The sequence below is a fragment of the Medicago truncatula genome, chromosome 5 (genome assembly GCF_003473485.1).
Source record: "Medicago truncatula cultivar Jemalong A17 chromosome 5, MtrunA17r5.0-ANR, whole genome shotgun sequence".
Taxonomy (NCBI): domain Eukaryota; kingdom Viridiplantae; phylum Streptophyta; class Magnoliopsida; order Fabales; family Fabaceae; genus Medicago; species Medicago truncatula.
The window spans coordinates 20,264,392-20,289,370 of record NC_053046.1 but is presented as its reverse complement, the minus strand read 5'-3'; the positions used below and the strand labels follow the sequence as shown (position 1 = coordinate 20,289,370).

The following is a 24,979-nucleotide window of genomic DNA, read 5'->3' as shown; positions in this document are numbered from 1 at the left end:
TTTCTCACAAGGGAGGGATGAATTAGGAATTTTTTTAAAGCGCAAAAACTCAATAAAAAACATCTTGATTTAAAAACCTTTACCATGAAATTCCAATTTTGGTCTGACTAAATATTCACTTAATTTTTAGGCATGATGAGAACGTTATAAGAACATTCACAATGAAATTTTGGAGTTTTTAAACGATAAACAAATTTATTATGAATTATCCAAGAAATTCATAATTATGGGGAACGAAAACTCATAATTAATCTTTCTCTTGTCGGAAAATTCCAATTTTTTGTGGAAAGCCGTATTTTAACATCCTAAAACTGTATGCAAAAAAATCATGAAAAATTGAACCTTTGACACTTTTCTAGACTTCATGTATATTATATGGTCAAAAATAAGAAGAATCTCAAATTACAAGGTTAAAATATGTCTTTTATTTTTATAGGGTTATTTTTTAGACTTCACGTGTATTACAACATCATTTTGAACAATTAATTACCCTAATAAATTTGACATGTTTTTGTATTTTTCTTTTGAAGTGTCTATAACAACGGATAGGTTTTTAGTTTTCTATTTTTATCTGCATATTTATTCGTTTAAAGAGTGAATTTGTGACTATCCTTTAATCATTTTATGTTTATGATATCTTTTACTTTAATTCAATCTTTTCCTTTTCAAAAAAGTGATGGTCAGAGGTCTGATTTTTTTTTGTTGACCTTTTTAGACAAAAAAATTGACTTTTGAATCATATGATTTGAATGAATGAGTTGAATGAAATGTGTTAAATCAAGTTGCTCGTGAAGGTTAAACGAAACTAACTTGTGGTAAAAAGAAAAAAGGTTCATATCAAAATCGAGTCAACCTCAGACGAGTTCGATTCGACTTATGTTCATCCCTATTCAGGACAAAGAGTTTAGTGACAAAGTATATGCAAGATTACGCTCCTTGTTCAACTTTGTTCTCAATATAGAAATGTCAAATGCATGAGAGACAATGTATTTATTAAAAAAAATTATTAGCACACTCAAACAAACATTAGATGGTAAAATTATTATATCGAATTTATTTATTATCATAAAAATTTGATTGATTCTGTGTTCTTCAAAGTAAATTTGTTTAAGGAGACTCTTTGCATGATTACCATATAAGTCCTTATTTTACTGGCATGCAAGCATCAAACATGCATGTGGATTAGCATTGCTCAATGCCAGACTGTCGCATGAACTAGTATGATTCTTTTCAGGGTTAACATGTGATTGATGAGTTTGCAAAATGCATATATGGTTCCAATAACCTATGATCTTTTCCAAGAATCTCCATTATGGACTACATACATCATTAATTGAATGAATCTAAAAAGTAAAATTTGCTTATATTTAAAAACGGAGGGAGTACCATTTTAAGTGGCACAAATCTTTTAAAAAAAGTAGCTCATATCATATCTTTAAACAAGCAATAGTTTGGTCCTCAGTGTTTGTGAATAAAGCAAACTTTGTTGAAAAAAGTCTCATTTGCTTTCAAAAATACCTAATGATGCGATTAATCTCTAAAGTTGTCGGCTGAGATAATCTAATTTACCAAATGAGTACTACCCTTCAAGGACTGCTGTATTTTATTTTTTATTGGTTGTTTTTTTAGGTTCATTTGTTACATAGTGTCTTACATAAAAAAATGATGTCACAATTTTTTTTAATAAATAGTTAGACCCATCAAATGCAAATTTGTATATGCAAAAAAAAAGTCATTAATGATTAGCCATGTTATAATAATTAATTAAATATTTTTTTACTTTTAGCAATTATCGATGCTTTAAAAGAGGAGCTTCAACATTTAAAAGCAGAAGTTATGCTTCAGGAAGAAATTTTAAGTGGACGAGTGCAACAAGACTAAGATAACAATCAAGCTACGCACATTATTTTAGCTTTGCCACACTTACAACAAGAGGATGGAGAAGAGGACGAGGAGGAAGATGATGAGACGAAGAGGAAGAGGAGGGAGAGGATAATGATGATGATGATGAAGATGAGTAGTATATCAACAAATTGGGGACTTCGAATTGAGAAAAGACATCTACACAATATTTCATTTCATTTGGTGTGAATATATTCCTTAACAGAAAAAGATTCCTGAGAGAGCACATCGTCTTTACTTCTCACCATCAAGAATTTTCATTCATTGTGTTTACTTATGAACATTAAATAGTCTTGACGGGTTTGAGAAGTATGCATTTTATCTTGTTTGTATAAAATAATTTGCTACATTTTTTCGGGGTATTTTGCTACATTTGTTATTCTGGATCGGAAAAATATATGTATCTTAGTTAAGTTTTTCATTATGGATATTTATATGAAAAATGTATTTATCTTCATTACATTTTTCATTGTGGATATGAAAATTATTATTTATATTCCTTAAGTTTTTTTTTTTTTTGACAAAAAACAAGAATCTATATATTAATTAGGATTTCACCACAGACGTACTTAATGAAAATCATTGTAATTCCATTAATCTCTTTATTTTTTTATTTTATTTTTGACAAGAATCTCTTTATTTAACACTGTTTTGTTACTGTGTTGTTAAATGTACTCGTTTCACAAAAAAAAAATTATTTCAAACGCCAAAACCTTAATAGATTTATTTTAAACGCCAAAAGCTCTCAGAACCCGTATCATTATGGAAATCATTCTGCATTTCTTCTCCTGGTATTTGCTTAATTTTCTACAGTATTGTCAAAAGGAGATTTAGTTCTTCTCTTACACTTGCTTACATCATGACCAACATGGACACGATCAAAATAACAAACAAACGATAAAAAATTGACATGTTAGTCCTTTCGTAAAATTGGGGGTTCCAATACTAATTACAATTGCAAATATAGTACTTTAGGTCTTCAGTATTCCCATGATAAGACATAAATTCCAACCTATACCTGAGATTGTACTTGCATGTCTCTATAACAGCCAAAAATTGCTCCTTCAGGATCGTCATAGCAATATGATCACCCTTTGGCACAGGGTTGGCGCAACATGCTAACCGGAAACATTATTCAAAGCTTGTGCAGATGTTTTATGTTGGGTCAATTATTTCAAAGTAAACGGGACATTAATCTTAGCTTCTATAGCTTGCTTAGATCCATACAGGGCCATGGTATGAGGACTTTACATGATATGGTGGCGGCGTTGATGGTGATATTTCAGGACGTTGATGGTGATATTTCAGGACAAAAGAACCCTAAAACCTCCTTTTTCGCTAGAACAAAACATGTTTCCCTAGATTATATCTTTTTGGGGGTATATTTCAATTGGGAAATGATAGATAGAGTGACAAACTGTATCAAGAAAGTTTCAAGACGGTATATTTGCTAACACCTTTCTTTAATTACACACCATTATCTCCTTTGATTTCAGGAAAATTTAACAGATTTAATTGACCGAGACATTTTCTTGATCAATTCTTGATAAAATCTCTCTAATAGCAATGCGCATTTCAATTACCGATTAAATCCTAGAACAAACCTCATCTGAAATGAAAATGAGATCAAAATAGTAATGAAACATATATTAAAGTTGGCAATTGTTGACACACTTGTTGAAGCTGGCAATTGAAATTAAGGTTTTGCTTCATTTAAATTCTTACTTATGAAATGAAATACTTTTTTCTATATGAAGGGCATTTTAGAGAAATCAACTATATTATTAGAATAAAATATTTAAATAAAAAATTACTACTACTATTTCTAATTAGCAAGACATGTTTCTCTTTCTATTTAAAACTATGAATCCTCGGTTAATTACTTGTTGACTTGGTAATTTAGAAACGGTCATTCTATTTTGCCTTGTGACATGTATTAGTGATGGCATGATTGTGACCAAATTACTCAAGAAATTGCCACATTAAACTTTAAATCCTAATCACACGCAATCATCAAAAGGTAAGTTTGCAAAAGAGAGTGCAATTATAATTAAGTCTCAAAACAACTAAGACAAAGTCTAAATTAATACAAGAACAGGTCCTAAACTAATCTTAACACGAATTAAAATTAGAGCCCTCTAGTTAATTATTTGTGGAAAGGGTAAATCAGAATTGGTCATTCAATTTTGCCGTGTGAACATATTTTAGTAATGGTTCGTACGATTGTGCCAATTACTCCAATATTCTTCAAATAATCAAATTACACCAACTAACTAAGAAAAAGTATTTGTAAAAAAAAAAACTAAGAAAAAGTCTAAATTTATCCTCTTTTTTTTTTGTAAACAGTACCCCCAATGCATAAGTCAACGACTAATCATTCGAGAAAATTAAAATTCAATCAAGGAATTGATCTCACCCAGCATATATTTTACTCTATGTGCTAGCCGAAGATCAAACCCTGAATAAAATGGTTAAATAACCCAATCATATACCACTTGTGCCACACTGTGTTGGTCTAAACTTATCTTAATTTCATTCAGCCCAAAACATTTTAAATTATAAATTACCATTACGAGAATAGGTTGTAAATTCAATGTCAAGTGAACACGGTAATGCAATTAAATATGGTCTTGACTTTGGTTTGGGGAGATCAAGTATACATGTAGTTGTTAAAGAATGGTTCATTAATTAATAAAATATTAATGACGGTAAAGATCAAATGCAAACAACTATAATATTTCATTCATATAAATAGCAAGCAAATACATGCAAGAAAACTCAATTCTCATAAGTTATTTACATAAGAAGAATATTAAAGAGTACTGAGTTGCAAAATGAAGATTATATACTTCCTTGTTAGCATCTTGGCTTTGGCATCCTCTCTTGCCTTTGCTTATGACCCCAGCCCTCTCCAAGACTTTTGTGTTGCAATCAAAGACCCCAAAGATGGTGGTATGTACATATTCCTTAACTTTAAGTCTTGATTACTACTCAACTTTTAAGCTTAAATATGCAAATGTTCCTTGCAAATATTAGACTTTTTGGTTTTAATCCCTACAAAAAAAAAATTTAAAAAAAAATGGTTTTAGCGCTTGTAAATATATAATCTTTTGTTTTGGTTCTTGGTGTTTCCTGGTTTAGCTAGGTCATTACTAGAAACTATACAATAATTTCTTTGGTATAACTAAACTATGATTTGATACTTTGCAGTATTCGTGAATGGAAAATTCTGTAAAGACCCCGCACTTGTTAAAGCTGAAGATTTCTTCAAACATGTTGAAGCTGGGAATGCCTCTAACGCACTAGGCTCTCAGGTGACTCCAGTCACTGTAGACCAACTATTCGGACTTAACACTCTTGGTATATCTTTGGCTCGTGTTGATTTTGCGCCTAAGGGTTTAAACCCACCTCACATCCACCCTAGAGGAACAGAGATCCTTATAGTACTTGAAGGCACTCTTTATGTTGGATTTGTCACTTCAAATCAAGACAACAATCGTCTCTTTACCAAAGTGCTCAACAAGGGTGATGTGTTTGTGTTCCCAATTGGTCTTATTCATTTTCAACTGAATGTGGGATATGGCAATGCCGTTGCTATTGCTGGACTTAGCAGTCAAAATCCAGGAGTTATCACCGTTGCAAATGCTTTGTTTAAATCAGATCCTCTTATTTCCGACGAAGTTCTTACCAAAGCTTTTCAAGTGGATAAGAGCATAATTGATTATCTTCAAAAGCAGTCTTGGTATGACAACAACTAGTTAGAGAACATGATTAGTTGACTTTAGTCCTTCAATCACCTTGTGCAATCAACCTATCTACTTATTATTATTGTATTAAATAAAATGCATGTGATTTATTTGAATACATAGTTGTTTTGTTTTGAGTTTAATTTGGTTTAATAAGGATTGTTGTTGTGATTTCTATATCCTATTCATTATCATGTTAATTAGAATTATTCATTGTGATTTTCTTCATAACAAAATACAACAAAACATATGAGAATTAGCAAGAGTAGCATTTATGCATCCAGAATGTGATCAATAATACTATCATTTAAAATAATTTAATATATCAGTTTAAATGTTTTGTCTTCATTGACACCTTTGGCATCCATAAAGCAAAGTTGATTTGTCGAAGATAGAAGCCTGAATCACATACTATCAGTTATAACTACATTATTTTGTCTGTCTATGATTCTCTGCATAACAATGCAACAAAACACAAGATATAGCAAGCGTTCTATTTATGCAGCCAGAACGTGTTCAACTTCAATACAGTTATAACACGTTAAAGTTACCAAACAGATCAAGGGGCTACTTATGTTGAACTTAAGCTACTTTTGGAATGACATTTTCAAAGCCCTAAGACAAATGACAATGCTTTTTTAAACTTTTCTGAAGTCCGATATAGAAAATCTTAAATTGGAAGCCGAAAACAACTGAAAACATTTGAAAATCAAGCAAAACATAAAGACCAATGTTCTGCCACAATCCAATAGAATTTAAACATGAAGAAAATTGGTGGAAGTTAAAGGTTACACGGAAGAACAAATAACAATCAAACCTTAATCTCTTCAGCAATCTAATTAACCATGTGTCTTTTCTCTCATCTCTTTATCTCTTTTACTTTATTTATTTTTTTTTGGTAGTGATTTGTTATTTATTTTAGCACAATATCTTTAGTTTTCATCTTTATTAAAAACTTTTTCAAGCATTTTATTTCTTTTAGTTAAAATATTTTTTAAGTGCTTTCTTGAACCATTTTTTAAAGATCATAATTCACTCGCCTCTTGTATGTTTGAAGTCACTTGTTCAACACCTTTGTATTTCAGTTATCCTCTTTTGAACTTTTGCTGGCATTTTCAACACCTTTCTTTCTTCCGAACAACACACTGCATTAAAATCACCTATAATGCACCAAGCACCCTCACCCAAACCCCTCTTCACCTCCAACAAAGAATGTCATAACCTCCTCAATTTCATTAAGTCACATTTTGAATAGACATAATTAACAACAAAGGTCCTCTTCTTCAACACTCCCCACTCCAAACACACCCCAACAAAACCTTTTCCTGTAAAAGAGAAAAGAAGGTTAGAGTTTGATTTACTCCGCAAGGACAAGATACATCCACTATTTCTCTACAAAGGGATGAACGCCCACGGATAATCATCACTCCCCCAAAGGCTACAATATAAATGATTCGTAAGAAGTTCCAATTTTGTTTCTTGGATGACCATAAAGTCCACCTACTATCGCGAATTAACGCCTTAATCTTCTTTTTCTCCAACCGCCCACCCAAACCTCTCATATTAAAAGAGGACACAATCATTGAGTAACCTCTACCATCTCCCTTTTATCATTTGTCAAACCATAAACCTCTTCTAATTCCACCAACTTATCCGCAATAGGACCTTCCGGGATAGTGAACGAGTATCCCACACACACACACACATACAAAAGCGGTAAAAGATTTGATAAATACATGGAAAATTTTCAAAATGCATTCATCATCTTCCTATTAAAAAAAAATATATCAAAATATAATAGCTGCGGATTTACCAACGGATATTTGTTTCCTTAAAGATTTTTCCTGCGGTTTTATCTACAAATATTATTTTTAAGCAGAGTTTCCACGGTTTTTTCCTGCGGAATGTATGCAGGATACATATCATGGGCGGAAATTTCCTGCGGATTTTGTTCAGTTTTCCAAAGGAAATTTCCGCCTGTAATTTTTCTGCGGTTCCTAAAATCCTCAGGAAACAATTACCCACAAAGGTATTAGCGGAAACCTTAATCCTTATCAAAATCTGCAGAAAATGTGTTTGCTGCAGAATTGACATCAAAATCCTTAGCAAATTGAAGAATTTCAAGTAGTGAGCATATATGAACTGGTTTTTCAAATACAATTGTCAATGCTGAACTTGTTCAAAAAAAAAAGTTGTCAATGCTGAATTAATTGCAAATGAAATGAATACAAAAAAATCAACTAGCTTTATGAATGCCAAAGGTGCCAATGAAGACGGAAATTTAAAGTTTGAAATGATATATGAAATTATTCAGAATGATAGTATTAATAAGGGTTAATATATGTTTAACCCCCTCTAATATTAGTGATTTTCGGTTTACCTTCCGGTAAAAAAATTGTTTAGATTCCAATCCTGTAATTTGAAGATTTTTTGATTTTGAACCTTGATGGCATCAAATTAAAAAATTTAAGGTACTCTTGCCCCTTGTAATTTGAAGGAATTTCGGTTTACCCCCTGCAATATCATCGATATTTTGGTTTACCCCCTACCATATCATCGATTTTGTACAGTCAAAATTCATGAAGGTTCAAAACCAAAAATCTTCAAATTACAGTGTTGAAATCAAAACAATTTTTTTTTACAGGGGTAAACTGGAAATCGCTAATATTTTAGGGGTAAACAATTTTCATTAAGGTTTGACTATTATTTGTTCTTCTGTGAGACCTTTGACTTCCACCAAATTTCTTGATCTTTAAATTCTATTGGATTGTGACAGAACATTCATATTTATGTTTTGCTTGATTTTCAAATGTTGACACCCATAATGTCACTTATGGATATTTATTCATAAGTATCCCCTACATACGACCTGTTTGGTAACTTTAACGTGTTATAACTGTATTGAAGTTGAACACGTTCTGGCTGCATAAATAGAACGCTTGCTATATCTTGTGTTTTGTTGCATTGTTATGCAGAGAATCATAGACCGACAAAATAATGTAGTTATAACTGATAGTATATGAGTCAGGCTTCAATCTTCGACAAATCAACTTTGCTTTATGGATGCCAAAGGTGTCAATGAAGACAAAACATTTAAACTGATATATTAAATTACTTTAAATGATAGTATTGTTGATCACATTCTGACCGCATAAATGCAACTTTTGCTAATTCTCATATGTTTTGTTTTGTTGTATTGTTATGCAGTGAATCATAAAGACTTAGTAATGTAAACTGATATAATAGTGTCAATGAAGATAAAAACATAACTAGAAAGCACCCATGAATAATTCTAATTAACATGCTAATGGACGGGACAACAACAATTATCAGTGGCTATGTACATAGAAAATTATCAGTTTACAGAAATCACAACAACAATCCATTATTAAACCAAATTAAATTCATAACAAAACAACTATGAAGTCAAACAAACATGTCTTTTATTTAATACAATGATAATAAGTAGAGAGGGTTGATTGCACAAGGTGATTGAAGAACGAAATTCAATTATCCATTCAGAGTAAACCATGGAATAATCATGTTCTCCAACTAGTTGTTGTCATACCAAGACTGTTTTTGAAGATAATCAATTATGCTCTTATCCACTTGAAAAGCTTTGGTAAGAACTTCGTCGGAAATAAGAGGATCAGATTTAAACAAAGCGTTTGCAACAGTGATTACTCCTGGATTTTGACTGCTAAGTCCAGCAATAGCAACAGCGTTGCCATATCCCACATTCAGTTGAAAATGAATAAGACCAATTGGGAACACAAACACATCACCCTTGTTGAGCACTTTGGTGAAGAGACGATTGTTGTCTTGATTGGACGTGACAAATCCAACATAAAGAGTGCCTTCGAGTACTATAAGGATCTCTGTTCCTCTAGGGTGGATGTGAGGTGGGTTTAAACCCTTAGGGGCAAAATCAACGCGAGCCAAAGATATACCAAGTGTGTTAAGTCCGAATAGTTGGTCTACGGTGACTGGAGTCACTTGAGAGCCCAAGGCATTAGAGGCATTCCCAGCTTCAACATGTTTGAAAAAATCTTCAGCTTTAACAAGCGCAGGGTCTTTACAGAATTTCCCATTCACAAATACTGCAAATTATCAAATAATAGTTTTGTTATATCAAAGAAATTTTAATAGTATAATTCTTCTGGTCATGACCTTGCTAAACCTAAAATCACTAAGGACCAAAACAAAAGATTCTATATATGCAAGGACTGAAACCATAAAAATATATTTACAGAGACTAAAACGAAAACGTATGATATTTGTAAGGAGCGTCTTATATTAAGATTTAAAGTTAAGGAATATATACATACCACCATCTTTGGGGTCTTTGATTGCAACACAAAAGTCTTGGAGAGGGCTGGGGTCATAAGCAAAGGCAAGGGAGGATGCCAAAGCCAAGATGCTAACAAGGAAGTATATAATCTTCATTTTGCAACTCAGCACTCTTTAATATTCTTCTTATGTAAATAAACTTGTGAGAATTGAGTTTTGTTGCATGTATTTGCTTGCTATTTATAAGAATGAAACATTGATGTATTTTTGCATTTGATATTTACCGTCATTAGTTTTTTATTAAATAATGAACCATTCTTTAACAACTACATGTTTGCTTGATCTCCAAACCAAAGTCAAGACCATTTTTAAACTTGTCCTTACCTGTTCTCTTAATGGTAATTTTTTAATGTTACTATTTTGGGCTAAATGAAATTAAGTTAAGTTTAGACCAACACAATATGACTCAAGTGGTATATGCTTCGAACATTTAATCAATTGGGTTAATAGTGTTTTTCACCCCTGTAATATATATCATTTCCGGTTTTCGCCCTTATAAAATTTTCGGTTTGATTTGCACCCTCGTAAAATTTTTATTTTCCAGAAAACACCCTTAATAGGCCATTCAAAAACCAAAATTTCTTGAAAAAAAATTCTGAAAATGGCCTATTAGGGGTGTTTTCCGGAAAATAAAAATTTTACGAGGGTGTAAATCAAACCGAAAATTTTACAGGGATGAAAACCGGAAATGACATATATTACAGGGGTGAAAAACATTATTAACCCTAATCAATTTGTGTAGGGTTCGATCTTCGGCCGGTGCATATGGCAAAATATATGTTAAGAGAGGTCAATCTCTTAAATGAATTTCAATTATCTTGGGTGATTAATCTCTGACTTTTTCACGGAATACGTTTGTTAAAAAAAAACTAAGATAAATTAGACATTTTCTTAGTTCTTGAGACTTAATTATAACAATAGTTGGTAGAATATGGAAAATATTCGAGTAATTGGCACAGTCATAGCATTACTAAAATACGTTCACACGGACAAAATTGAAAGACCATCTCTGATTTACCCTTTCAACAAATAATTAACAAAAGGGATCTGATTTTAATTCAAATTAAGATCAGTTTAATACTTTGTATCTGTTGTGGGCTAAATCAACATAAGATCAGTTTAGACTTTGTCTTAGTTGTTGAGACTTAATTATAATTGCACTCTCTTTTGTAAACTTACCTTTTGATAATTGCGTGTGATTAGGATTTAAAGTTTAAACATCGTGTAGTAGTTGTGGAATTAATGTGGCAATTTCTTGAGTAATTTGGTCACAATCATGCCATCACTAATACATGTCACAAGGCAAAATAGAATGACCGTTTCTGAATTACCAAGTCAACAAGTAATTTACCGAGGATTCATAGTTTTAAATAAAATAAAAAGAGAAACATGTCTTGCTAATTAGGAATAGTTGTGTTGTACCAAAAAAAAATTAGGAATAGTTGTGGAATGTGGCAATTTCTTAGGTAATTTGGTCACAATCACATCACTAATAAAAGGCGAAATAGAATGACCGTTTCTGAATTACCCAGTCAACAAGTAATTAACTGATGCTGAGGGCAATCATCGCAAAATTTGTCATTCCCAAAAAAATAATGCTCCATAGACCTAAACGCAAGGCATCTTCTTTGTTGTATGAATGGAATGCAGCTCGAAACGCAAGGCTGAACAACAATGTTGTTAACGGAGATGGTGAGCACTCACAGTCAACAAGGGTGATTAAATGGAGTAAGCCGAATAGAGGTCGAATGAAATGTAATATTGATGCATCGTTTCCTAATAATGAGAACCGAATTGGAATAGGCATTTGCATTCGGGATGATGAAGGTGCATTTGTGATTGCAAGAACAAAATGTTTAACTCCAAAGTGTGATGTGCATATTGGTGAACCATTGGGTTTGTTGACAGCTCTTCAATGGGTGCATGAGTTACAGTTAGGATCTATAGAGTTCGAACTTGATTCCAAAAAAGTGGTTGATAGCTATGGAGCTAATCGGCATGATTCGACGGAATTTGGAGCTATTATTAATGACTGTAAAACTTTGTTTAATCATTTCTATGAAAACTCGAGTGTAGAGTTTGTTCGGAGACAAGCAAATGGGTCTGCCCATGAATTAGCAAAGGCGGCCACATTATCGGCTAGTTTCCATATTTTGGTTACGCCACCACATTGTATTGAACACATTTTAATTAATGATATGCTATAAGGTTTCCCCTTTAAAAAAAAAAAAGAAATGTAATAATATAGAGTTATTAGTGAGACCTATTAGCAAATTTTGTTGTGGTGCTGGGCTGAAGGAATTGGGTGCTTATTAGGTATTGACATTAAAAATTTATAAAATGAATGATGTGTACATTTGTGGCCCACTTAAGCACCCAACTAGGGGAGCTCAATTGTGGATGGTCTTATAACAATAACCGTAGAAAACATACACAAAGAAATAACTTAGTAATGAAAAATGCTAATACTACTGCTCTGATTTTCTTAACAAACTAGTTACAAACCCGTGCTTCGCACGGGTTCAATAACGTATTTGAAAAATAATTCTTTGAAAGAAGTGATGCTAAAACGACGGAACATTGTGATTCATCATAAAATATGTATGGGCTGATTAAGAGAGCATATAAGCAGTTTATGAGATTAGGAATTGACATAATATTTAGGATGAAAACAATTGGAACCAATAAAGGAACCAATGATGTGTGAATTTACATATTATCCAAAATTGTAAAAAAGAGTGTTGTTGTTATAGAGTTACCAAAAAATGATTGATACCCATATTTACATCAAATGAAATCAAGCAAAGAAGTAGCATCGATGAGTGAAGATAATCTAGTGTAGGATTAGAGTTAAAGTGATTTGTTGAAAGTGTGGATCATGAACACCAAATCTTTATTTGGGAACGACTTGAACGTGCATATTTTTAGGTGGCTTCTCTAGATAAAAAAATTAACTTATCACCTACCTCTAACATATGTTCTCGGCAAAATTTGAACCGTTGACCGCCTAAGTATTTTTTGTAACTTGATCGCTTTGTCGTTATCAAGCGACACTCATACCTTTTTTGAGCTTGTTTGTGCTTGAGTGTGATTGTTTTCCGTGTTCCTTTTAGAAATGTCATTGATATCTCATTTGAGAAGTGCTAGGTACAAAACAAATTGCAGTGTTAATTAGAAGTTATATATATATATATATATATATACATTTCTAAAATATTTACCAAAGCATTATAAAGATTTGTTGTAGGAAAAGAGCATGTTTTATTTTGTTCAAGAGATTAAGAAACAACATTATAATTAACATGATACTAATTAGAACCAATGAAGGAACCAACAATGTGCAGATTAACGTTACATAATAGTTAGGTTTATAAAAGAGATTGCAAGTTTCATAAACTAACCAAAATGGGATTTTTGCCAATATTTACATCAGAAAAAATGAAAAGAACAAATGACATCCCAAAGTCAAGATAGTTTATGACTACAGTGCAAAGCGATATGTTAAAATAGTAGAAGTTCAAATAGTTCAACAACAAAGATCTATTTTGGAACAACTCAAATTTGCAAGTTCTTCTGTGACTTTTCGAGATCAAAGATGAGCTTACCACCTTCTTCTATCACTCGTTCTCTGCAGAAATTGAACCACTGCCCACCCAAGTAATTTTCATAGCTTGCTCTATTGGCGGTAATGAGGTGACAATTATATTGTCTCTATATCTGGTCATCAATGAGAGTGATTGTTTTGCGCTTTCCTTTTAGAATTGTTCTTGACACCTCGTTTGGGAAATGCTAAACAGGGAAATAACTGCAATATTAGTCTAATGCATATTTACATGGATAAAATGTATCCAGTTACATATAATTTATTAAATAAAGGTACCATAACTGATTTTAAGCTAAAAAAAATGTAGCATGACTTATAATTTATCTTCCTATAAAGTCTAGATAAATGCATGCATGTACATTATATGTACCCCGTTGACCAATTAACATTGTTCAAACAAATGGAAATTAAGCATCACTTCCGCATGTGCATATATAGCTAGCACCATTTGACATTGATGTCTTCGAACATTTAGTGCAACTCTCATAATACAATCCAAACTGGTTAGGATTGAATTATTTGTTTTCCAAATAGTGATGCAGTATGTTTCCTAACACAAATTATGCACATTAAATAAAGAATAATGCAATATGTATTTTTAATTTGTGCGTAAAAAAACTCAAAGCATGTTTGTGCATAAAAAAAAACAGACATTGATTAAGTTTATAAATTCAGCAATTTGCCTAACCTGAGACAATTTGGAAAAATCGTTGTACGAAGTACGTTGAGAAGAAGTCGAACTCTGACTTAAGTTCTAACTGAAGCTTTGACTCTGAGCTTGAAAAGTGTTAAGATCACGACAACAATTCAAGAAACATGGTCAAAAAACAATCGGATTGTGAAATAATAAGTTACTCTAACACTGTATTGTGAAATGATAATGCAAACTTACTAAGTCTTAAACTTCTAACCAATTGTTACATATATTTGGGTTGTCATTGACTACAAAATGGAAGCAAAGAACACAAGGTAAATAGATAGTAAATGATAAAGCTACGAAGTATTTTTCCCATAGTGTTACATCAAATATATTCTCACTACATAAGGAAAGACATCTTTCGGGTCATTATCAAACTTATACAAAATCCTATCATCTGATGCTGGCAAAATAGAAAATAATATCTTTTCTATTTAGCAATGTTTAGTTTTTTTGAATAAGAAAAAGATATGCATAGTTTGTTACGATATAAAGGTGCAATAAATATATATATATATATATATATATATATATATATATATATATATATATATATATATATGGGTGGGGATGTAACGCCCTAGTTGTTATATTTAATTAATTTGAATTATGTGGAGTATATATATATTTATATATGATGTTTGGTGATTTATGTGGAGTATATATATATATATATATATATTTATATATATGTGTGATTTTTGGGTGATTTATGTGGTGTATTATTTTATTATATGGTTTATTTAATAATAATTAGAATAAGTATGAAATAATAATTATTTTGGTGTTTGGGGAATTAATAGGAGTTAATAGAAATTATGGGGAGTTAAGTGTAATTAGAAGGGAGTTACTTTCGAGTGGGAAGTTATACAGAGAAGTTAGAATCAGTTTCACGTAGAACCAGTTTTGGGAGAAAGCAAGAGAGAACCAAGGAAGAATCAAGAGTTGATTTTTGCTGTGCATTTCTTCTGCAAATTTAAGGTAAGGGTGAGGTTTACTTCAATAGTGTAGATTTTAAAGTCTGATTTTGAATTTAACAGGTTTTGGAGTGAAATTGAAGAATTGGGTATAAATTGAATTAAGGGTTTTTGGGGTAGATATTGTTGTTCTGATGTTAGAATTTGATTTTGGTTGCATAGAAACATTCATTTCTCATCTGTAAACTGATTTGGGGAGTGATTGGAAGAAAAATGGGATTTTTGGGAAAAAAACCAGTTTTCTGCCCGTACAGAAGTTCATCGCTCGCCTCGCGAGTAGCCTTGCTCGCCATGGCGAGTGAGCAACTTCATAGCTCGCCTCGCGAGCAGACCAACTCGCCATGGCGAGTAGCCCAGATTAAAACTTGATTTTTGAAAAGTTGTTATAAGATGTTTTGGGGATGGTTTAAGGTACCTAGATGATATTAATGAAGACTGGAACAATTTTCAGGTTAAAAAGATGATTAGGGAGCTTAGTATAGAAGTTGGAGTGAGAAAATGTCATTTTTCCCGAGAGCACCTATTTTTCACTCGCCTCGAGTTCGCCTTGAACGCGCCATGGCGAGCAAGTAGTTTTGTGAACTCGCCATAGCGAGTAGATGTGCTCGCGAGGCGAGTTGCACAGTTCCTGAGTGATGTTTGTTTGTATGGATGATAGTGTTTGATGTTGTAGTTTTTGAGCATGGTTATATGTAATTATGAATTATTTGGGATGATTGGATTGCTGGATTGATGATTAATGATGACTGAAATGGATGTTATTTATTGAATCACACATGTTGTTTAAGTGGTGTCACATGGAGTTTGCATTGCATGGTCAGTTGTATGTAGATATACACAAGTAGGTCCATTGCATATGCATAAAACAGCGGAGAGGATTCATGTCCTGGAGTACTAGTTGCTCAACAGCGGTGAGGGCTTCGGTCTTGTTTGGTACCACATGCATATTTGCATCCATTGAGAAGTCTAAGGTGTTGTCTTAGCAGTGTTGTCTTGTCATTTGCATGAGTCTTAGTTGTTGATTGTGGTTGTTAGTTGATGATGATGATGTTGTTGGTGAATATGTACATTGTATACATTCTTGTTAAGTGGATTATGATGATGTTGTGGTTGCTTGTGAATTAATTATGTATATTTGCAAGATGATGTATTTGATGTTATAGGGTGTTAGATTCAATTGAAGATTTAATATCTATATTTATTGTTGTGAATCTCACCCCTTCTGCTTGAAAATGTTGCCCTTCCTATGGGTAACTTGCAGGTGATCCTGAGTAGTTGGTGGTGGCTCAATGTCGTGTCTAGGGCTCTGATACGTGGGATGGGAATTATTATTTATATTATTGTTGTTTTTCCTTTCCATGTATCATATTTTGGAATTGTGATGTGGAGCCTTTTATTGTCTTTTGAACAATGATGTTGACTTATGCTAAGGCCTTTAATGCCATAGACTGTTGTTGGATGTTCATGAGGTTATGGAATTGAAAACTATTCCGTTGCTATGTTTTGATATATATCAAGTTGTTTTGACTAAATAGTTTTATTTTCTATTTAAGAAATTTTGAAATGACGTGTAGCATGCCCGTTGTGGAATTACTCTGATGAATATTTGTTATTTAATTGCTTTTGGGTAACGGGGTGTTACAATTTTGGTATCAGAGCAGGTTGGTCCGTCCGGCCAAGTAGTAGAGTCGTGTTGAGCCACCTAGGATAGAGTGTCAACTTTAATGTTGCTTTTTGTTGTTGTTCTGAGTTGTTGTTTCTCGTGTAGAACTTCGAGATGACTGGAAGTAGTGATGCTGCCCTTGTTGCTGCGCTTGAGGCTGTAGCTCAAGCTGTTCAACAGCAACCTAAGGTTGAGACTGGTAATGATGGAACCAGGATGCTGGAAACTTTCTTGAGGAATCATCCACCGACATTCAAGGGTAGGTATGATCCTGATGGTGCTCAGAAATGGCTGAAAGAGGTTGAAAGGATTTTCAGGGTCATGCAATGTTCAGAGATTCAGAAGGTGCGGTTTGGGACGCACATGCTAGCTGAAGAGGCCGATGATTGGTGGATTAGTTTGTTGCCTGTTCTGGAGCAGGATGGTGTGGTAGTGACTTGGGATATGTTCAGGAAAGAGTTCCTGGGTAGGTACTTCCCGGAAGATGTCCGGGGAAAGAAAGAGATTGAGTTTATGGAGTTGAAGCAGGGTGACATGTCTGTCACAGAGTATGCTGCAAAGTTTGTGGAACTTGCCACATTCTACCCTCATTACAGTGCGTAGACAGCTGAGTTCTCCAAGTGCATCAAATTTGAGAATGGGTTGAGGGCTGACATCAAAAGAGCTATTGGGTATCAGCAGATCAGAGTCTTTTCTGAGTTGGTTAATAGGTGCAGAATTTATGAGGAAGACACCAAAGCTCATTACAAGATAATGAGTGAGAGGAGGGGTAAGGGACAGTAGAATCGTCCTAAGCCTTATAGTGCTCCTGCTGACAAAGGAAAGCAGAAGATGGGTGATGATAGGAGGCCCAAGAGGAGAGATGCTCCTGCTGAGATTGTTTGTTACAAGTGTGGTGAGAAAGCCCACAAGAGTAATGTTTGTGGTAAAGATGATAGGAAGTGCTTCAGGTGTGGTCAGAAGGGTCACAGTCTAGTTGAATGCAAGCGTGGGGACATTGTCTGCTACAACTGCAATGGGGAAGGTCATATTAGTTCACAGTGTCCTGAGCCGAAGAAGGCTAGAACTGGTGGGAAGGTATTTGCTTTAACTGGTACGCAGACTACCAATGAGGACCGACTTATCAGAGGTACTTGTTTCTTTAATAGTACTCCTTTAATTGCTATTATTGATACTGGTGCTACTCATTGTTTTATTGCTATTGAATGTGCCTATAAGTTGGGTTTGGATGTATCTGATATGAAAGGGGAAATGGTTGTTGAAACTCCAGCTAAGGGTTCAATAACCACTTCTCTTGTTTGTCTGGGGTGTCCTATATCTTTGTTTGGTAGAGATTTTGTGGTTGATTTAGTTTGTCTGCCGTTGTCGGGTATGGATGTTATTTTTGGAATGAATTGGTTAGAATATAATCGAGTTCATATCAACTGCTATAGTAAGACGGTGCATTTTTCTTCTGCTGAGGAAGAAGGTGAGGTTGAGCTTCTGTCTACAAAACAGATGAAACAGTTTGAACGTGATGGAATTCTGATGTATTCTCTAATGGCACAATTGTCGTTAGAAAATCAAGCTGTGATTGATGGGTTACCTGTAGTGAATGAATTTCCAGAAGTATTTCCTGATGAGATTCCTGATGTGCCACCAGAGAGGGAGGTTGAATTTTCAATTGACCTTGTTCCAGGAACGAAGCCGGTGTCGATGGCACCATACCGTATGTCAGTTTCTGAGTTAGCTGAATTGAAGAAGCAGTTGGAGGACCTGTTAGATAAGAAATTTGTAAGACCCAGTGTTTCACCTTGGGGAGCACCGGTGTTATTGGTTAAGAAGAAGGATGGTAGTATGAGACTATGCATAGATTACCGTCAGTTGAACAAAGTCACGATAAAGAACAGGTATCCGCTTCCTAGAATTGACGACTTGATGGATCAGTTGGTTGGTGCTAAGATTTTTAGCAAGATTGACTTGAGGTCTGGTTATCATCAGATAAAGGTGAAGGATGAGGATATGCAGAAGACGGCCTTTAGGACACGTTATGGTCATTACGAGTACAAAGTGATGCCTTTCGGTGTTACTAACGTGCCTGGTGTGTTTATGGAGTACATGAACCGAATCTTCCATGCTTTTCTGGATAAGTTTGTTGTGGTGTTTATTGATGATATCTTAATTTATTCCAAGAATGAAGAGGAGCATGCAGAGCATCTGAGAATTGTCTTGCAAGTTTTGAAAGAGAAGAGGTTGTATGCTAAGTTGTCAAAATGTGAGTTCTGGTTAAGTGAAGTGAGCTTTCTGGGTCACATTATTTCTGGTAATGGTATTGCAGTGGATCCTTCGAAAGTTGATGCAGTATCGCAATGGGAGACTCCGAAGTCGGTGACTGAGATCAGAAGTTTTCTGGGTTTGGCTGGTTATTACCGCAGGTTCATAGAAGGATTTTCGAAGTTAGCACTTCCGTTGACTCAGCTGACCTGTAAGGGTAAATCTTTTGTGTGGGATGCTCAGTGTGAGAGTAGTTTCAATGAATTGAAGCGAAGATTGACAACTGCTCCTGTTTTGATTTTGCCTAGACCAGAAGAACCGTTTGTTGTGTACTGTGATGCATCTAAGCTGGGCTTAGGTGGTGTTTTGATGCAAGATGGTAAGGTGGTAGCATATGCTTCTAGGCAATTGCGTGTTCATGAGAAGAATTATCCTACACATGATTTGGAATTGGCTGCAGTGGTTTTTGTTTTGAAAATTTGGAGGCATTATTTGTACGGTTCCAGATTTGAGGTGTTCAGTGATCATAAAAGTTTGAAGTATTTATTTGACCAGAAGGAACTGAACATGAGGCATAGGAGGTGGTTAGAGTTACTGAAGGATTATGATTTTGGCTTGAATTACCATCCTGGTAAGGCCAATGTGGTTGCTGATGCTTTGAGCAGGAAAACTTTGCACATGTCTGCTTTGATGATGAAAGAATTTGAATTGTTAGAACAGTTCAGAGACATGAGTCTTGTCTATGAATTGTCATCTCAGAGTATACAGTTGGGGATGCTGAAGATTGATAGTGATTTCTTGAACAGTATTCGAGAAGCTCAGAAAGTGGATTTGAAGTTTGTTGATTTGATGACTTCAGGTAATGACACTGAGGATAGTGATTTTAAGGTTGATGATCAGGGTGTGCTGAGGTTCAGAGGAAGAGTTTGTATTCCTGACAATGATGATTTGAAGAAGTTGATTCTTGAGGAGAGTCACAAGAGTAGGTTGAGTATTCACCCGGGGGCTACAAAAATATACCATGATTTGAAGAAACTGTTTTGGTGGTCCAGTTTGAAAAGAGATGTTGCTCAGTTTGTTTATGCCTGTTTGATTTGTCAGAAGTCCAAGGTTGAACATCAGAAGCCTGCAGGGTTGTTGACACCGTTGGACGTACCGGAGTGGAAGTGGGACAGTATCTCTATGGATTTTGTGACGAGTTTACCGAACACTCCGAGAGGGCATGACGCTATTTGGGTCGTTGTCGACCGGTTGAGGAAGTCGGCACACTTCATTCCTATCAATATCAGTTATCCGGTAGCGCAGTTAGCAGAGATTTATATTCACAGTGTGGTGAAGCTTCATGGTGTACCGTCAAGTATTGTGTCGGATAGAGATCCGAGGTTCACTTCTAGGTTCTGGAAGAGTTTACAGGACGCCTTGGGTTCGAAGTTGAGGTTGAGTTCGGCTTATCATCCTCAAACAGATGGTCAGTCGGAGAGGACAATTCAATCATTGGAAGATTTGTTGAGGGTGTGTGTGCTTGAACAAGGTGGAGCTTGGGATAGTCACTTGCCTTTGATTGAGTTCACTTATAACAACAGCTATCACTCGAGTATTGGTATGGCACCGTTCGAAGCCTTGTATGGTCGGAGGTGTAGGACTCCTTTATGCTAGTTTGAGTCGGGTGAGAGTGTTGTGTTGGGACCGGACTTGGTTCATGAGACTACTGAGAAAGTCAGGTTGATAAGAGAAAAGATGAAAGCTTCGCAGAGTCGACAGAAGAGTTACCATGACAAGCGAAGAAAGGATCTTGAGTTTCAGGAGCGTGATCATGTTTTTCTGAGAGTCACCCCTTTGACAGGTGTTGGACGTGCTTTGAAGTCGAGAAAGTTGACTCCTAAGTTCATTGGTCCGTATCAGATTTCAGAGAGAGTTGGTACAGTGGCATATAGAGTTGGTTTGCCACCTCATCTTTCGAACTTGCACGATGTGTTTCATGTTTCTCAGCTTCGGAAGTATGTTGCGGATCCTTCACATGTGATTCCGAGGGATGATGATGTGCAGGTTAGGGACAACCTGACAGTTGAGACTATGCCGTTGAGGATTGATGATAGAAAGGTGAAGTCCTTGAGAGGTAAAGAGATACCTCTTGTGAGAGTCGTTTGGGGTGGAGCGACTGGTGAAAGTTTGACTTGGGAACTGGAGAGTAAGATGCGGGAGTCGTATCCGGAGTTGTTTGCTTGAGGTAAGATTTCGAGGACGAAATTCTGTAATTTGGGGAGAGTTGTAACGCCCTAGTTGTTATATTTAATTAATTTGAATTATGTGGAGTATATATATATTTATATATGATGTTTGGTGATTTATGTGGAGTATATATATATATATATATATATATATATATATATATATATGTGTGTGTGATTTTTGGGTGATTATGTGGTGTATTATTTTATTATATGGTTTATTTAATAATAATTAGAATAAGTATGAAATAATAATTATTTTGGTGTTTGGGGAATTAATAGGAGTTAATAGAAATTATGGGGAGTTAAGTGTAATTAGAAGGGAGTTACTTTCGAGTGGGAAGTTATACAGAGAAGTTAGAATCAGTTTCACGTAGAACCAGTTTTGGGAGAAAGCAAGAGAGAACCAAGGAAGAATCAAGAGTTGATTTTTGCTGTGCATTTCTTCTGCAAATTTAAGGTAAGGGTGAGGTTTACTTCAATAGTGTAGATTTTAAAGTCTGATTTTGAATTTAACAGGTTTTGGAGTGAAATTGAAGAATTGGGTATAAATTGAATTAAGGGTTTTTGGGGTAGATATTGTTGTTCTGATGTTAGAATTTGATTTTGGTTGCATAGAAACATTCATTTCTCATCTGTAAACTGATTTGGGGAGTGATTGGAAGAAAAATGAGATTTTTGGGAAAAAAACCAGTTTTCTGCCCGTACAGAAGTTCATCGCTCGCCTCGCGAGTAGCCTTGCTCGCCATGGCGAGTGAGCAACTTCATAGCTCGCCTCGCGAGCAGACCAACTCGCCATGGCGAGTAGCCCAGATTAAAACTTGATTTTTGAAAAGTTGTTATAAGATGTTTTGGGGATGGTTTAAGGTACCTAGATGATATTAATGAAGACTGGAACAATTTTCAGGTTAAAAAGATGATTAGGGAGCTTAGTATAGAAGTTGGAGTGAGAAAATGTCATTTTTCCCGAGAGCACCTATTTTTCACTCGCCTCGAGTTCGCCTTGAACTCGCCATGGCGAGCAAGTAGTTTTGTGAACTCGCCATAGCGAGTAGATGTGCTCGCGAGGCGAGTTGCACAATTCCTGAGTGTTGTTTATTTGTATGGATGGTAGTGTTTGATGTTGTAGTTTTTGAGCATGGTTATATGTAATTATGCATTATTTGGGATGATTGGATTGCTGGATTGATGATTAATGATGACTGAAATGGATGTTATTTATTGAATCACACATGTTGTTTAAGTGGTGTCACATGGAGTTTGCATTGCATGGTCAGTTGTATGTAGATATACACAAGTAGGTTCATTGCATATGCATAAAACAGCGGAGAGGACTCATGTCCTGGAGTACTAGTTGCTCAACAGCGGTGATGGCTTCGGTCTTGTTTGGTACCACATGCATATTTGCATCCATTGAGAAGTCTAAGGTGTTGTCTTAGCAGTGTTGTCTTGTCATTTGCATGAGTCTTAGTTGTTGATTGTGGCTGTTAGTTGATGATGATGATGTTGTTGGTGAATATGTACATTGTATACATTCTTGTTAAGTGGATTATGATGATGTTGTGGTTGCTTGTGAATTAATTATGTATATTTGCAAGATGATGTATTTGATGTTATAGGGTGTTAGATTCAATTGAAGATTTAATATCTATATTTATTGTTGTGAATCTCCCCCTTCTGCTTGAAAATGTTGCCCTTCCTATGGGTAACTTGCAGGTGATCCTGAGTAGTTGGTGGTGGCTCAATGTCGTGTCTAGGGCTCTGATACATGGGATGAGAATTATTATTTATATTATTGTTGTTTTTCCTTTCCATGTATCAAATTTTGGTGTGATGTGGAGCCTTTTATTGTCTTTTGAACAATGACGTTGACTTATGCTAAGGCCTTTAATGTCATAGACTGTTGTTGGATGTTCATGAGGTTATGGAATTGAAAACTATTCCGCTACTATGTTTTCATATATATGTTTTGACTAAATAGTTTTATTTTCTATTTAAGAAATTTTGAAATGACGTGTAGCATGCCCGTTGTGGAATTACTCTGATGAATATTTGTTATTTAATTGCTTTTGGGTAACGGGGTGTTACAGGGGATATTTTGACTCCAAGAGTAAGTGTAATATCTTACTCCAAATCTTGACCTTTAATTCCAATTTTGGTTAATGGCTTAGATTAATTGATATGGTAGGCTTTAATTTCATTTTCTATTGTAGTCAACACTTATCACCAGAAAATAACAAAACAATAAATGTCTTTTAATTGATTGATTTTTTTTTCTTCCATTTTCTTTCTCAAATAACATCATCATCTATGTATGTCCATGACAACAAAAACTAACTACAATGGAGATGATGATTTTAATTTGTCGTTATTTATATAAGAAAATACACAAATTCATTTATTTTTTATGCAATTATTGTAAATGAATTAGATATAAGAAAACATGTGCTTTTCTTATGCAATTACTTCCTCTCTCGTCTTTTTTTTTTCCGTGACAAATTAGTACAAAAACGTGTGCTTACAAAAAATATTAGAAAAGATCAGGATTATAATGAAGAAACCGAAAAAAAAATGTCATATAAAAAATAGTAACGGGAGAAGAATAAATATGCTATTCTTTAAAAAAAATATATATATATGCAATTTTTTTAGCTAAAAGAAAGTTTTTTTTAAAGAAAGTTTCAAAATTAAAATAAAGTTAAAGAAAGTTTCAAAAAAAAGATAAAGGACGAAAGTGTTACCTAAAATAAAGTTAAGGGATTAATTGTGTAATTTTGCCTAATATTAAATTGATCCTCCTTTAAAAAAAATTATATGGACCGGTTCAAAAAAAACATTAAATGGAAGAAAAAAAATTGAAATATAATATTAAAAAATAAAAGAAAAGGTTGCCAGCGTGAGTTGAAGAGAGGTGCTTGTGAAATAAATTACGGAGAAATAGTTTTTTGAAGTAGCATTTAACAACTTTTTGGTTAAAGCTCATTCCATTCAATTTTATGCATTCTAAAAAAGTACTTTTTTTCGAAGGTACTTTATTGATATTGTGTTTGGCCTAGCTTCTCCTTAAAAATTGAGAGAAGCTGAAAAAAAGTCGGGTCAAATGGTACCTTAATCTCCCACAACGGCAGTGTAGAAGCAACTGAATTTGGGAGAAAAAAATTAGAAAATAGTTAAAAGTAAAAAAATTGGAAAATAGTCAAAAGTTTATAAAATATGAAAATTGGAAAATAGTTAAAAAAAATTGGTGAGGTAGGCACTCAACCAGGCAACACTAAAATAAATTATTTGCATTAATGTAGAGCTGTCAAAATGGGCCGGGCTTTACGGGCCGGCCCGAAAGTCCGAATAAAATGTAGGGCCTAGGCCGATAAATAGCAGCCCGAATTTTTTCAGGGATTTTTAGCCCGGTCCGAAAAAGCCCGAAGCTCGTTAGGGCTAGCCCGTTCGGACTAAGGGCAGCCCGGCAACCCGCAAAAAAAAAAGCGTTATTTTTTATACGGGACTCGACGGATAGCCCAAATAATTATGTTCATTTGATATTTAAGTCATTCTCTCTTCT

The 24,979-nt window shown here is 34.4% G+C and overlaps 3 protein-coding genes across 3 annotated transcripts; 2 read left to right on the top strand and 1 right to left on the bottom strand.

Moving 5' to 3' along the window:
- Nucleotides 1-4,697: 4,697 nt before the first annotated feature.
- On the top strand, nucleotides 4,698-5,823 carry LOC11433625 (germin-like protein subfamily 1 member 7). Its single transcript, XM_003614164.3, has 2 exons — nucleotides 4,698-4,854; nucleotides 5,113-5,823. The coding sequence occupies exons 1-2, from the start codon at nucleotides 4,737-4,739 to the stop codon at nucleotides 5,658-5,660; spliced, it is 666 nt and encodes a 221-aa protein (XP_003614212.1). The 5' UTR covers nucleotides 4,698-4,736; the 3' UTR covers nucleotides 5,661-5,823.
- A 3,153-nt stretch (nucleotides 5,824-8,976) lies between these two features.
- LOC11426661 (germin-like protein subfamily 1 member 7) lies at nucleotides 8,977-10,138 on the bottom strand. The gene is made up of 2 exons (XM_003614162.3): nucleotides 9,977-10,138; nucleotides 8,977-9,748 (listed from the first exon to the last, which is right to left on the bottom strand). Exons 1-2 carry the CDS (start codon nucleotides 10,092-10,094, stop codon nucleotides 9,201-9,203), a joined length of 666 nt encoding a protein of 221 aa, XP_003614210.1. The 5' UTR covers nucleotides 10,095-10,138; the 3' UTR covers nucleotides 8,977-9,200.
- Nucleotides 10,139-11,593: 1,455 nt separating this feature from the next.
- Nucleotides 11,594-12,205, top strand: LOC112422076 (uncharacterized). Its single transcript, XM_024784816.1, has one exon. The coding sequence runs from the start codon at nucleotides 11,594-11,596 to the stop codon at nucleotides 12,203-12,205; it is 612 nt and encodes a 203-aa protein (XP_024640584.1).
- The last annotated feature ends 12,774 nt before the right edge of the window (nucleotides 12,206-24,979 follow it).